This window comes from Hemitrygon akajei, chromosome 9 (assembly GCF_048418815.1).
Source record: "Hemitrygon akajei chromosome 9, sHemAka1.3, whole genome shotgun sequence".
Lineage (NCBI taxonomy): Eukaryota > Metazoa > Chordata > Chondrichthyes > Myliobatiformes > Dasyatidae > Hemitrygon > Hemitrygon akajei.
In genome coordinates, this window is record NC_133132.1 from 50493875 (window position 1) to 50509743 (window position 15869).

General features: G+C 40.5%; 1 protein-coding gene across 2 annotated transcripts in view; it reads left to right on the plus strand.

The window, feature by feature from the left end:
- Positions 1-15869, plus strand: part of mrps5 (mitochondrial ribosomal protein S5) — a 135263-nt gene that overhangs the window by 39040 nt on the left and 80354 nt on the right. For both annotated transcript variants that reach the window (XM_073055950.1, XM_073055952.1), the window contains exons 3-4: positions 5592-5717; positions 6615-6848. In XM_073055950.1, coding sequence (XP_072912051.1) covers positions 5592-5717; positions 6615-6848 — 360 coding nt within the window. The remainder of the gene's footprint in view (positions 1-5591; positions 5718-6614; positions 6849-15869) is intronic.

Here is a 15869-nt window from a genome sequence, read left to right on the forward strand (position 1 = left end):
ATTGATGATTTCCTTATTTGATTGGGCGTATCAGTGTTATCATTGGGTCATTGGCTAATGGTATCAGCTTGAGTATTAACTTTCAGAAACTTCCTGATATTTTAGCACAGATCAAAAGTGATGGTCCTTCAAGTTTTAGTAACTTAAAATATGAGAATAATCTTATGATACTAATTTATCATTCTTGAACAAAGGTGTAAAACATGCTGCTTGCTTGCTTGAGTACATGGCTGATTCTGTAGGGCTACAAAACAATTTGTGGTAACTGCTCTACACATGAACAAATAAAAATCTATGCATGAATAGGATCGTGGCTGATCAACATTAACTCCACATTTCTGCATGCTTTCTATAATCAAGCATCTATCTACGTCTACCTTTAAAACATTTAAAGCTTCCACTATGATGCAACATTTGAAGCTGTTACCTTACAACTCAGGGGCCCTGCATTCAATCCTAATCTCAGATCCTATCAATCTGGACTTCGTACTTGCTCTGGGTGGCCATAAGCATTTTTTTTCTGGAGGAGTTTTTGAGAGGACAAAGAAATGTCTCATCTCCACCTTAAGTGGGTGACCCCTTAATTTTAAGCATTGACTTCTAGTTCTAGATTCTCCTAAATGTAACAAGTCTCCTCTAGATCTATCCCTGCAAGAATTTAAACACTTCAAATATTGTTTGCTTTTCTACTGAACTCCCAACAGGTGTGTCTACTTTGTCCCAACTTTTCCTCGGAAGGAGTAGCAGTGAATACCTTCTGTTCATTCTTCCAATCCCCACAAATATTCAACTAATTTTTCTTGTTTTTTTGCTCATCATCTCCTGGGAAACTGTTCCACCCCTTTACCATCCTCTGAGTAAAGTGCTTCATCCATTGTCAACTTTGTGGTGGCTTTCTCAGCTTTTTGGTTAGAATGCCACAAAATTACATCCCACTTCACTTTATATAATACTATACTAAAATTTTAGTATAATTTGGGGGAATGCTCTGCCTTTGATGTTGCCAACTTTTGGCTATGATAGTAACCTAAAATTCTCTCTCAAGTTTCTGTTACACTATTTGAAAATGAGAAATGTCCTCCCAACCAGAAGAACCATTAAACTATTAATATTATTTTTCTTTTCGTATTGCACAGTTTATTGTCTTTTGCACACTGGTTGAATGCCCAAGTTGGTGCGGTCTTTCATTGATTCAGTTATGGTTATTAATCTATTATAGATTTATTATGTATGCCCACAAAAAATTAATCTCAGGGTTGTGTATGGTGAAATATTTGTACTTTCATAATAAATTTACTTTGAACTTTAAACCAGATTATCTGGCTATTTATATCAAATTTTTCTGGTTGCTAAGTTTAAAATGAGTGATTGTATTTCCCTACACCAGAGGAACTTGCTTGCCTGTGAAATGATGTAGAATATCATGATGTGATAAACATAATCCAAATGCTAGTTGGTTTCTTGTCTTTTTGCTTCGCTCGTGGCCATCCTGAGCATATCATCTCGGTGGTATTATTCAGTTTAAAGAATGGTTGATGGGTGAATGCTTTCACCCAAAATTAAGGGCCAGTATTTGCATCATTTTATATAGCATTGCCATTACTGAGAAGACTCACACAGTAGCAATCACGTGAATCCAAAAATTGAGTGCTCTGGGCCTTTAATAGAAGGACAAAAACATGTTAAGACTCCTACATTTTTATTTCCTCTGATGTACTGTTCTTTTCTCGATATATTGCTTTTGATGAAAGCAATTATTTTTTTCAAAAAAATTACTGGTTGACAATTTCAGAATATTTGTTGTTCAATATCCCTTCATTTTTCTTACCCTTGCTGATTCCCTGCAGAAAACTCCACCCTCTCAGAGAAATCCGGCTGCTAAAATATATATGAATTATCTAAACTCTTAAGACATGCATTTTATGGGTAAAATAAATGAATTTTTGGAGTATATTATATGGAACAAATGAATTCTGCCTTGCAAACTTAATATTCTTTATGAAAAACTGTATTGCTATCCTGGGAGGCATTTGATTAACATTCACAATTCTGATCTATTCAGCATCTTGGCTCAACTTCCATCTTAAACGTCATCTGAATTCATAAAAGCTGTATCATTGGCACCGTTATGATAGCTGTACTGAAGGATGGATTTAGGAGTATTAGAAATGTCATAACACAGTTGGTATTTGATTTTGGATTCATCTGTGTATATATATTAATTCCTTAAATGCTATATTTATTTTTACAGACGTATAAATGTTCAAAATTTTAAGTGTTTGCGAATGTAAGATATTGAATAAGAGTACCCAACACCCGGCAGCACAATCTTATATAATATCACGGACTTGCTTAATGGCACAGTTACGTCACTTCAACAGCCTATGTTTTCCTTGCCTAATGTTTTTTATTGCGTTTAACGAATGGAATTTCAAAGAAAACGGAGTAAGAGTGACCACACCCAGTCATTATTTTTCTCCCTCCCTTGTTGCTTGTGACAGTGTCCTGCAAATGAATCATTAATGATCAGAGATTCCAGTCCCTGAGTCCTAGACGAATGGAAGCACTATTCAGGACAATGCAGAAAGGGGTGAAAGGGACGGGGAAAAAAATTGGGGTGAAGAATTCAGGAAGTCACATAAAAATAATGCAGTACTTCTGTTACAGAATCATATTGCACAAGAATAGGCCCTTTGGCCCATCATTTCAACATCAACTATCAAATATCTATTAATACTAAACCCATTCTTCAGCATTGGGCCTATATTCTTCTATTTTTTGGTGACTCATATGATATTGTTTAATTAGAGTTTCTGTTTCCACCATCCCTTCACCTAGTTGGTTCCATATTCTGGCCACCTCTGGGTGAAAAAATATTTCTTCAGATCCCCTCTCAGCTCCTAAAAGAAATATTTTTCACTATTTACTCTGTTCGCACCCCTCATAACTTTGAATGACCTCAACCAGATATCTCCTCAGCTTTTCCTACTCAAAGGAAAACAGATCCAACCTATCCAGCCTCATCTGAGCAACATTCTGGCAAATCTCCTCCTCCTCTCCAGCACAACTACATACTGTGGAGGCCAGAACCACACAAGGTAGCTGTGGCCTAACTGATAGTTGCACTGTAAACTCGCGGTTACGTTTTATAACCCAGCCAATGAAGCCAAGCGTCCTGTCTGCCTTCCTAACTATCTTACTTACTCATGTTCCAGACTTGACAGTGCATGTGCATGTTCTGTATTGGCATAAAGACTGAGTAAATCCCAATTTGATAATCCTCCTTAAATGAAGTATTCGTTAAATGAAAGATTACCGATTTAGCTCCTAATGCTTCTTCTGATTTTCCAACAATCTGGAGCAGAGATTCAAATAGCTATGCTCAAAAGTTCAAGTTGAGTTTATTGTCATTCTGCCATGCACATGTATACCATCAAACGAAACAACACAGTACATATAACTCACACACATAATACATACAGTAGTACAAAAATGCTGGATGAACTCAGCAGGTCGAGCAGCATCCGTTGAAAGAAGCAGTCAACGTTTTGGGTGGAAACCCTTCGTCAGGACTAAAGCAGGAGGGGGCAGGGGCCCTATAAAGAAGGTGGGGAGAGGGTGGAAAACCAATCAGAGGAAAGATCAAGGGGTGGGGGAGAGGAAGCAAGGAGGTGATAGGCAGGAGAGGTGAAGAAGGAATCTAAGGGGAAAGCACTAAGAGTAGTAGAAGAAGGCAGAGTCATGAGAGGTGGTAGGCAGCTGTATCAGGACATGATCAAAGAGTCGAAGAGAGGCAGAGATCACAGAGGGTGAGCAGTGAGGAAGGGTCTCACTGATCTCCCGTCGAAGAGAAGATTTAAACTTCTTCAAGGTAGGCATACCTCGAAGAGACTTTGCAGCGGAGTAACGAATAGTAAACAAAAAGTACACTGCAGATGCTGTGGTCAAATCAAGACGTACAAAAAAGCTGGATGAGCTCAGCAGGTCGGGCAGCATCTAGCATTTTTGTATGCTGAGTTCATCCAGCTTTTTTGTACGTCTTGATTTGACCACAGCATCTACAGTGCACTTTGTGTATACATACAGTAGTTACAGGGAGGAGTAATTATCACCTAATGTTTGGAAGAGACAGGACGATTGTTACTTTGAGGCTCAGCAACCCAACTCAGGCCACTTCATGGTTTGGTTTGGTTAAAGGTCAGCAACTTAAAATGGGCTACTTCTCCATTCGAACACACAGTCACTTACTAGTGAGTGGGATGAGCACAGTCAATGAAATATACTTAAATTTTAAAAATAACTTTGAGTTCTCAGTAGGAAACAAGATTATCTGACAAGGAGAAAAATCAACTCTGGGGTTCCTGCTTTTCCAACAGATAATGGACACCAGACCTAATTTAACAATGTGACCCGATGTTCCTGAGCTGTAACAGAACTGTGCTGGAAGTATCAGCTTACTTGATTTGCTGTATCATTCCATTTAAATGGAATAGCAACTTCTAGATAACTAAAGCTAGTGATTTATATCAGTTACCAGAAAATTTCCTCCCCCATCCCCTCCCCAACTCTGCCCATCCTTTTAGACTGTTGAAGTGTTGGGCACAGGCTCAGACTTTGGGGCACTTATCAACCTACAGATTCTTCCTTCATCCAACCAAATTTCTTGGTGGCATTGCTCCAACAGGACCATCATCCATTCCTAGTCATAAGGAGCCATAGAATAAAAAGGATCAAAATTAGGGTTAAACAGATCAGTTTTGAGTTGAGGGGCTTGGACCAGTAAAACCATGCTGGATCCTCAAAAGTTCTTTATCTTAAAATGAAGGTACCATGAGTAATATAACCAAGTTTGCTAATAACACAAAGCTGGGTGGCTGTGAGATATGGGTGAGTGTAAGGTGGATTGTCCATTTCCCTCTGAGGATGTTGCCTGACCCACTGGCTTCTTCCAGCATTTGTTTTTTTTTGCATCAGATAAACAATTAGTTGTTCTGGAAATATGAACAGAACAGTTACAAATGGAAACTTTTAATCAATATGAAATTGCACAGTGATGAATATTGCCAGTTTGGAGGCAAAAGAGACTGCAGATGCTGGAATCTGGTGCAAAAGGACAAAACTACCAGCAGGTCAAGCACTTTTGAGGACAGAGGGATTGTTGACATCCTCTTTGCCTCCACAGATGGCCTTTGAATCACAGCATTCCTCCAACAGTTTTTATTTTATCAACTTTGGCAATAAAAAATTGATATGTCATTAAGACCCTATCATTTTATTCTTTTACAAGATTACAATGAGGCCATGTGAAGCTCCACTGGGCCAAAGGCAATGATGAATATGAATTTGGTTCCTATGATCAGGTCACGCATCAAATCAAACATTTGGGTTACTTAAGCCTTTATGTATCCTTGAGCATTATTTACATTATGGCTAATATTGTGCACAGTTTCTGTCTGGACAAAGAGAAGGTAGCATTTTGAAAGAGGTCTGAGTGGAATGTCATATCTAATCTAACACTACTATAGACAGAGTGAATCAAATTCAAATGCTACTTTTGTGGTTTTCTTAACAGAAATTTTTTGTCTTAACAGTGACAGCAGATGAATTATGGCGGGGTGTACTGGCAGAATCTGGTGCAGGAGCACGAAAGGGGAGGGGTAAACGAACTAAGCGAAAGATAAAGAAAGATTTGAACAGAGGACAAATGGTTGGTGAAGGTAGGTGACTGTGAAATTTAATGAATTTTAAAATTTATGAAGGCATGGACTATAGATTTGAAGACATGAATGTATCAGAGAATGGAAGAGTTAACCAAAGTAAAATGTCGTTACTTTTTTTTATCTAAGCTCACTTCACTAAGCCATTAATTCCACCAAAAACACGAGAAAATCTGCAGATGCTGGAAATCCAAGCAACACACACAAAATGCTGGAGGAACTCAGCACCTACGGAAAAGACTAACCAGTTGACGTTTCGGGCCGAGACCCTTCATCAGGGATGATAAGGTCCTAATGAAGGGTCTTGGCCTGAAACATCCACTGTTTACACTTTTCCATAGATGCTAGCTGGCCTGCTGAGTTCCTCCAGCATTTTGTGTGAATTCCATCAAAAAGAAAAACAAGAATGAAGAATAGGGAAAAATAAACCTCATCGATAGATTATTAGTGAATGTGGAATGATAGATGTAAAAGAATAAAAAATAATGCTGAAAATACTCAGCAGGCAAATGAGCACTTGTGGAGAAAGAAATCGATTTAACATTTCAGACCAATGACCTTTCCTGAGAGCAAATTTCCTGAGAAACCGAGCATTTGAAGTTAAAGAGAATGCGCTCCCCGATCTGCTGAGTATTTTGGTGATTATTTCCCTTTTATTTAGACTCTTAGTCTCTGTAGATTTCTTTGCAACAACTGTGAAAGAAGGGGAAATAGAATGTAATACTATTTTGGAATTTTGAGTGGTTTATTCTCCTTACTGGATAATGTATTTTCCAGAGGGAGTGTAATATGCAAGTACATGACTTGACTTTCCAATGTTCGGAGTATTGATGATATATCGATGTTATTAACCTTGGCTGAATGCGTTTTAAGCAGATCTCTTGATTTGTTTTTTAGGGCGAGCTGGCTTCCTCTGGCCTGGATTAAACGCTCCTGTTGTGAAAAGCGGAACCATTCAAACAATCGGAAAGCGTGACCAAAAACAACAAGAAGACCTGCAGGCACAAGTCCTTCGACAGCAGGAGGAATGGGAGAAGAAAAGGAAGACAAAAGTTAAAAGAGAAAGAGGCTGGACTGGCAGCTCTTGGGGTGGCATCAGCTTGGGTCCCCCTGACCCAGGTCCTAATGGAGGTAAGGAAAAGATGCCTAAACAGTAGCTCAAGCAAATACTGCCAAAGGATGGAAGGATAGTTTACACCGTTGAATTCTCTACAGCTCTTGTTTGTCATATTGTACTCACTCTCTCCACTTCTGATCCCTTGATGGGGATTGGCTCGTGTTCCCTTGTCTTATCCTTCCCAAAGTCCTCTATCAGCTCTTTCACCGACCATCTACAACTCGAAAGGAAGCCAGTTACCCGCTGGGCCTGTGCTAGCCACTAATAGATTAATCTAATCAATTTCATTATGCTGCTTTTTCCTGTAGCCCTGCTCCTTATTTCTTACAGGTGTCTATCCAATTGTCTGTTGAAACCCCTAAATAATTTTTGTCTCTCTTTTTATATATACTTATTCCAGGGATGTTTTCTTTGATAGCTGAGCCAGTATTTAATTGCCCATCAACACACAATCTGCTGGAAAAACTCAGCAAATCTAGCAGAACCGGTGGAAGGAAAGAAACCATTTCAGGCCAAAACTCTGCTTCAGGGTTGAGAGTGGAGAGGCAAGGTGGCCAGTGTAGAGAGCAGAAGGAGAGTGACAGCAACGGATGGCGAGGCATTTAGTGGACTAAGGAGGCATGCAAGATGACAGGCAGGTGATGCTAGGAAGGGGAGTTGAGCAGGAATGGAGTTGGAAGAATGAGGTAGGTGAATGGTAGATACAGATACAGAGAGAGAGGAAAAGGAGAAAACAACAAATGGAGCAAGGATGAGGGAGGGTGTGCAAAGATGGGAGGCAGCTGCAAGTGGGGTATAAGCAGGATCGCTGATGCTCAATCATGATTAGTAAAGGAGGAAAGAATGGGAACCATTGCAGGAAAAAGGAGAGGTGAACGATGGTTGGAACCAGCCGGGGGAAGTGCTGTGCATGAAGTTGGTGGGTGGAAGAGTGGTAAAGGGACAAAGGTAAGTGAAGAAAGAGTACTGGAAGTTCTGAAAGAGATAAGGTGTAAGAGGGGAAAAAAGAAGAGGAGGGGAGTGGGATACCTAAAATTGGGAGGACCCAATATTCATACCATTGGGTTATAGACTACCCAGTCAGAATATGACATGTTTCTCTTGTAATTTGTGTTGGGCAGTAGGGAAGGCAAAGGATTGACAGGTGATTATAGGAATGAGGAGGGGAATTGAAGTGGTTCACACCTAGGAACCCAGACTGAGCGTAGACGTACTGCAAAACAGTTACTGAGACTGTGCTCTGTCTCACCAATGTGAGGCGTCATCGAGAGCACAGAATACAGGAGACAAGTTGGTTGAGGTGCATGTAAACATTTGCCTGGTAGGATTGTTTAGGACCTTGGAGAAGGTGTAAGGACAAGAGAAACGTTTCCTGTGTGGGCATAGGAAAGTGCCGGGGGAAGGATGTGAAGGGATGAGCAAAACAGAAAGTCATGGAGGGAGTAGTCCATGGAAAGGTGGGGAGAAGAGGATGTGGCTGATGATGGGATCATATTGCAGCTGATGGAAATGTCAAAAGATGGTATACTGGATGCAGAGCTAAAAAGTAAGGACAAGGGTAACTGTTATCTCTGTTCTCTCCTTGGAAAGAGGTGGAGTGAGAGCAGGAGTACGAGAGACAGTAGAGATGTGAGAGAGGGCTCCATCAGCCACGCTTCCAGTAAAAGGAGGATGTTTGAGAACAGTAAGCCTCCAAACAGCAGCCAGGATGTGGATTACAAATTACAGCAGGAGATAGAAAAGGCTTGTCAGAAGGGCAATGTCATGATAATTGTTGGGAATTTTAAGATGAAAGTGGATTAGGCAAACCAGGTCAGCACTGGACCTCAAGAGAGAGAATTAGTAGAATGTCTAAGGGATGGCTCTTTAGAACAGCTTGTTGTTGAACCCATTAGGGGTTCAGCTGTGCTGGATTGGATGTTGTGCAATGATCCGGAGGTGATAAGAGAGAGCCTAAGGTTAAGGAACCCTTAGGGAACAGAGATCACAATATGATCGAGTTCTCTTTGAAATCTGAGAAAAAGAAGCTAACATCCAATGTGTCGGTATTTTAGTGGAATAAAGGAAATTACAATAGCATGAGAGGGGAATTGACCAAAGTTGACTGGAAAGTGACACTAGCAGGAAGGACAGCAGAGCAGCAATGGCTGGAGTTTCTACGAAAAATGAGGGAAGTACAAGACAGACATATTCCAAATAAGAAGAAATTTTTGAATGGAAGAAGGACACTACCGTGGCTGACAAGTGAAGTCAGAGCCAAAGTAGGAGCAAAAGAGAGGACATACAAGGAAGGAAAAGCTAGTGGGAAGATAGAGGATAGAGCTTTTAAAAGCTCTATCCTCGTTAGGAAGGAAAAGATGAATTATGAAAGGAAGCTGGCAACTAATATCAAAGAAGATACTAAAAGCTTTAAGTATATAAGGGTAAAAGAGAGTTGAGGGTAAATATAGGACCAATAGAAAATGGCGCTGGAGATATTGAAATGAGAGACGCAGAGGTGGCAGAGGAACTGAATGCATATTTTGCATCAGTCTTCACAGTGGAAGACATCTGCAGTATAATGTTCTGAGGGTGGATAAGTCTCCTGGACCTGATGGAATGTACCCTCGGGTTCTGAAGGAAGTAGCTGGAGAGATTGTGGAGGCATTGACAAAGATCCTTCAAGAATCTATAGATTCTGGCATTGTACTGGATGACTGGAAAATTGCAAATGTTACTCCGCTATTTAAGAAGGGTGGGAGGCAGCAGAAAGAAAACTGTAGACCTGTTAGCCTGATTTCAGTGATTGGGAAGTTGTTGGAATCAATTGTTAAGGATGAGATTATGGAGTACCTAGAGGCATGTGGCAAGATGGGCCAAAGTCAGCATGGATTCCTGAAAGGAAAATCCCTACTGACAAACCTACTGCAATTTTTTGATGAAATTTCAAGCAGGGTAGATAAAGGAGATGCAGTAGATGTGGTGTACTTGGGTTTTCATAAGGCGTTTGACAAGGTGCTGCACATGAGGCTGCTTAGCAAGATAAGAGCCCGTGGAATTACAGGGAAGTTACTAGCATGGGTGAAGTATTGGCTGATCGGCAGAAAACTGTGGGAATAAAGAGATCATATTCTGACTGGCTGTATGTTACCAGTGGAGTTCCACAAGGGTCAGTGTTGGGACAGCTGCTTTTTACAATGTATGTCAATGATTTGGACTATGGGATTAATGGAGTTGTGGCTAGATTTGCCGATGATACAAAGATAGGTGAAGGAGTGGGTGGTGTTCAGGAAACAGAGAGCCTGCAGAGAGACTTAGATAGTTTAGAGGAATGAGCAAAGAAGTGGCAAATGAAATACAATGTTGGAAAGTATATGGTCATGCACTTTGGTGGAAGAAATAAACGGGTAGACTATTGTTAGATGGGGAGAGAATTCAAAATGCAGAGATGCAAAGGGACTTGGGAATCCTTGTACAGGATACCCTGAAGGTTAACCTCCAGTTTGAGTCGGTGGTGAAGAAGGCGAAGGCAATGTTGATATTCATTTCTAGAGGTTTAGAATATAAGAGCAGGGATACGATGCTGAGGCTGTATAAGGCACTTGTGAGACCACACTTGGAGTATTGTGTGCAGTTTTGGGTGCCTTATTTTCAAAAGGATATACTGACATTGGAGAGAGTTCAGAGAAGATTTGTGAGAATGATTCCAGGAATGAAAGGGTTATTGTATGAGGAACGTCTGGCAGCTCTTGGGCTGTATTCCCTGGAATTCAGGAGAATGAGGGGGGTATCTCATAGAAACATTCTGAATGTTAAAAGGCTTGAACAGATTAGATATGGCACAGTTATTTCCCATGATAGAAGAGTCTAGGACAAGAGGGCATGACTTCAGGATTGAAGGATGTCCATTTAGAACAGAGATGTGGAGAAATTACTTTAATCAGACGGTGGTAAATCTGTGGAATATGTTGCCACGAGCAGCTGTGGAGGCCAAGTCATTGGGTGTATTTAAGGCAGAGATTGATAGCCAGGGTATCAAAGGGTTATGAGGTGAAGGCAGGGGAGTGGGGCTGACTGGAAGAATTGGATCGGCCCATGATTGAATGGCGGAGCAGACTTGATGAGCCAAATAACCTACTTCTGCTCCTATATTTTATGGTCTTATGGCCTCAGTTTGCGAGCAGATGTGGCAGAGATGGAGAAGCGGGGAGAAAGGAATGGAAACCTTACAAGAGACACGATGGGAAGAGGTGTAGTCTTAGTAGCTATGAGAGCTGATGTATTTTTACCAAAATCAGTGGCTGGTTTGTCTCATGAGATGGAGACAATGAGATCTAGAAAAGGTGGAGAAGTGTCAGAAATAGTAAACATGAATTTGAGAGCAGAGTGGGAGTTGATGGTGAAGGTGATAAAATTAATGAATTCTGTACATCTCCTCAGTCCAACAGTCACCTTGGAGTCCTTTCTTACCATTTCCCTTGTCCTCTCTATGTTGGCCATTTCTGCTCTCCATTCTTATCTGTGGGGGTGGGGAATAAACAGTCCTGATGTAGGTTTTGGAATTCCTTATCTCCCAGCAAAGTTGCTTGATCAGCTGCATTCTTCCAGCATGTAGTGTGTTACTCCAGATTCCAGCATCTGCAGTCTCTTGTGTCTCCATTCAATTGTCCATTCCTGGTTGTCCTTGAGAAGATAGTGGTGAAGTGTCTTCTTGAACCACTTCAAACCGTAAGAAGTGAGAATACCCACAATCCTGTTATGGAGAGAGGTGCAGGATTTTGACCCAATGACTATGAAGGAATGATATATCTACAAATCAGGAATGTGTGTGGCGTACTGATATTTCATGTTTTTGCTTCCCCTATTTTTCAAGCTGCTAGAGGCTTGGAAAGGGCTGTCTAAGAAGTCTTGATTAGTTTCTGCTGTGCACCCTGTAGATGATACAAACTGCTGCTATTGTACATCACTCCTGGAATTAGTGAATAGTTGTGGCTGGGGCGAGCGTGTCAAGCAGGCTATTATGTCCTCTATGGTCTTGAGCTTCTTGAGAGTTGTTGAAGTTGTAAATTTCTACTCTTGCAGACAATGTATTCTGGATTATAACTCATTTATGTTTAAAATTAGTAAGTGCAGGGGATATTTGTAACCGCAAATGGCAGGTGACTGCTTAAAGGTGAAATTCGGCCTGACTGAGTCAATGGTCCACATTGGAAAAGATGTGGAACTTGAAGCATGCCTGAAATATTTGCAATGACTTCTCCATGGAGATCTAAAGTAAGCATAGTGTTCTCAGAAATCTGCAGTTTGCACTATGATGTTCAATTTTTATCGTCTTTAGAGTGTCAGGAGATTATTATTAAAGCATAATGCCAACCTCCTTTATCATAGTGTGCTGTGGTTCCCTATTGGCTGAAGTGCAGGAGTGCATTTTACTTGGTCTCCAGAGCCGTAGTATCCAGAGATTCAAGCCTTGGATGCTGTCAAAAGCACAGAATTTTCCTTCCTGCGCTGTGGAGCATTGTTGTCAGCAGTAACACCATTTTACCAGCCTTTAAGCAAATAAAGCTACTGTTAACTGGTGCAGCAGCTTGTTGCTGAATAGGGTATGTGTTTTCAGAAAATAGGAAATTTTACGTTGATCATTGATTATAACTCAAAATGGGCAAAAGTGACAGGTTTGATGAAAATGGAAGTCACATGACCTGAAAAATAGGGTGCCAATTTACTCATCTACTGAAGAAAGTTTCTCGACAGTAGAACTTGTAAAATGAATCTGGTGATGCAATGGGAATACGTAAGGCTGTCCTGGCAGAGATTGAAGTTTAAATGAGTGCAATAAATCTGAACTAGGCTTAATGAAATCTGAGTAGGTGGGAGCTGTTTAATGTAGGAACTGAATTGCTGCAGTAAGTTTTGTTAAAACATTTTTCTCTGACTTCATTTATTATTGGCATCGCACTGGTCAGCACCTTACTGAATTTTCATGTGGAGGGGAAGTTAGTAGCTTCTTACCTTTCTTGTTTGCAGAGACAGAACAGTACATTACAGAAACAGCTCCTTTGGCCCATGATGTCTGTTGCAATCGTGATGCCAAATTAAACTAAACCTGCACGCCAGCACTTAAACCTTGTACCTCTGTTCCCTGCTGACATTATATAGGTTTCTTGTTTTTGAGATAGCCCGCATATAATTTCACTGTGCTGGAAGACGGATGAGCTATTTTCATACTTCAATATTTTTTGTAATTATGCATCTAAACATCTCATGCTTGAAGATGGATGAACTATTTTCATACTTCAATATTTTTTGTAATTATGCATTTGAACATCTCATGCTTCTTGTGTATAGATTGCCTTTTAGTTGGGGGCCTATACTGTGCTGACTTTAATCTTGTAAGCGAAGTGATCTTTGTAGTTATGCCTCTGCATTGTCAAGTTGAAGGCCCTTTTTCCATCACTTGTACACCTAGTGAAATCCAGATCATAAATACCATAAAATATAGAACAGAATTAGGCAATTTGGCCCATCGAGTCTGCCCCGCTATTTCATCAAGGTTGATCCATTTTCCCTCTCAGCCCCAATCTCCTGCCTTCTCCCTGTATCCATTCATGCCCCAACTAATCAAAATTTTATCAACCTCTGCCTTAAATATACCCAATAACTTGACCTCTACAGTCACCTGTACCCTAAGCTCCACCTTGAGGAACCAAAAGCTTATCTTCACATCCTCCACAACAGGATATAATTCAGTACCTTCTCAAAGTGAGGTTTGAACACTTGGAATTGCTGGAGCAAAATATATTCAGTATCTCCTTCAACTCAGGGGGCCTACTGAATTCAAACTCCCTCTGATGAGATTGAGCCACTTGAATGCAGGTTAGTTGGGCAACCTTCCAGATATTAAATTACTATTTTATTTTATTTTATTGCCTCTCAAGTACAGCGGCTGGAGGAAAGAGTTAAGTGTGAGCCACAATGCTGGTTATCTGCTTCTGTGGGGATTTGTACTCGTGTCTCTCAGTCACTACACAAGCTCTAGATTACAGTCCAGTTATTTAGCCACATTGATACTGCATACTGAAAAGAGATTATCTCATTTCTGATTGGCCTTCTTATTAAAAGTGCTCCCAATTGAGACTTTGCTCTGTAACCGGCTCTTCAAATTGCCTTTTGTCCTTCTGTCCTAGTTTCCCCAATTTGTCTGACTCAGGCTCCTGTGAAATGCCTTGGGACCCTCACTATATTGAAGATACTAATATAAGTGCATTAATGTCCTAGTTTACTTGCGTAGTCAGCATTTTACTTACAAAGAGTAGACCAGCTTGAGCTCTGTACCTAGTCAGCTAGTCAGTGTGATACAGGAACGTGTGCAGAATTTTAACATTCACCAGCTTTAATCAAGTGAACATCTAGAGGGGTTTCCAAGACCTCATCAGATTAATTGAGAGATGGAGGGCTAGGTGAGTGGAGGACACATTCCTGCTGCTCCTCCTTATGACACCCCTGTTGCCCTACTAATAAAATTGATGCAGTATTCATTTTCATAATGTTATTTGAAGCTTTATTAAATAGAGCTTTTTGTTTTGTTATATTTAGAACCTGTATCACACTTACTATTGTTTCTCATTACATTTCTCATAACTCATGAGATTCAAGAGATTCACAGTTTCAAATATCCTAGAACCAGCTTTGTCCTTGATTTTTTTTTAATTTTAGTATTACACAGCTTTAGGCATTTCATGCATCATATCAGCCCGTAAATATTTATTGGGTACAAAATGAGCTACATTTGCCAATGACTGAACAAGAAAGAAAACCTAGGGGGTTTCAGTTTACCACAAGATGGTTCCCATCTGTAGAATGAAAAAAAAATATTAGCAGTTTCACACACATGGCAATTCACTGTTGCAAACACGGTGATGGTGCCTCAGCGTTATTGTCCAGGTTTGTATGATGTGTTCCACTTTAGTGAATATTGCTCCTCTAACTTTAATTTACTTCCGTTGGAGCAGGTACAATTGTAACATTGAAGCAGGTCTTTCCAAAGTTTTAAAGTAAATTTATTATCAAAATATGTATACCATATACAATCTTGAGATTTTTCTTGGAGACAGCCACAATGCAAAGACACAACAGAATCCACGGAAGACACCACACAAATACCCAATGTGATCAGTTGTGCAAATAAAAAGTGAAGCCAGTCCAGGAGCTGGGTGGCTGCATTCCACAGCTGCAGAGTCCGTTCAGCGCTGAGGTGAGTGAAGCCGGTCCAGGAGCCCGGCGGCTGCGAGGCAGCACTATTCCCGCTCACAGTGGAGCAGAACCAACGTCCTAGCACCACCTGTCTGATGGTTTCAGTGAGAAGAGAGAGAGAGAGATGGGTCAGACCCGGGAAGATGGGGCATGCTCAAGTGGAGGATCTCAGCCTCCAACACTTGCCCCCCTTTCCTTTAGAATTCCCAAAGTCTGCCACCAGTAGAGGCTTGTACCAGCAGTACTATTTTATGCTATGCCTGTAATGTTATTGAGGAATTTACTACTAGAGAGCAAAAAGACCACACAGACCTCGCAGCTGGGAAATCCAACTGGTCACCTAGAGCGAGCGGTGAACAACTTCAAAATTAGTGAAGGATCTGCCCTGTAAATCTTCAGAAGTATAAAATAAGTGAAAGTATTTCCCATGTTTCTTCTAAATTAGGGCATTTATTTTGTAGGTATTTTGGCATAACTCTCATGTCTATAAATGCCAATATAAACATTCAATATTTTTGTAACTTGCATTGTTTATTTTATTCTTAACATGCACCAGATTTCATTCTTTCTTCTATCACTCAGTGATCACTGATCTAAATTAGTAGCAAATCAAATTAAAAGTTCTCATTTTGTTGCCAGATCCATAGCATAGCCTTTTTTATTTCCTGTAATCTGCAGCAGTCCTCAAACGTCCTTAGTGTCCATGCTCCATCATTTCTTCTGCAGCAACTTCAATCCACCAGCAGCTTCCATGGCTTCAGCTCTGAAATTCCATTCCTACATTTTTCCAAGTCTCTATATCC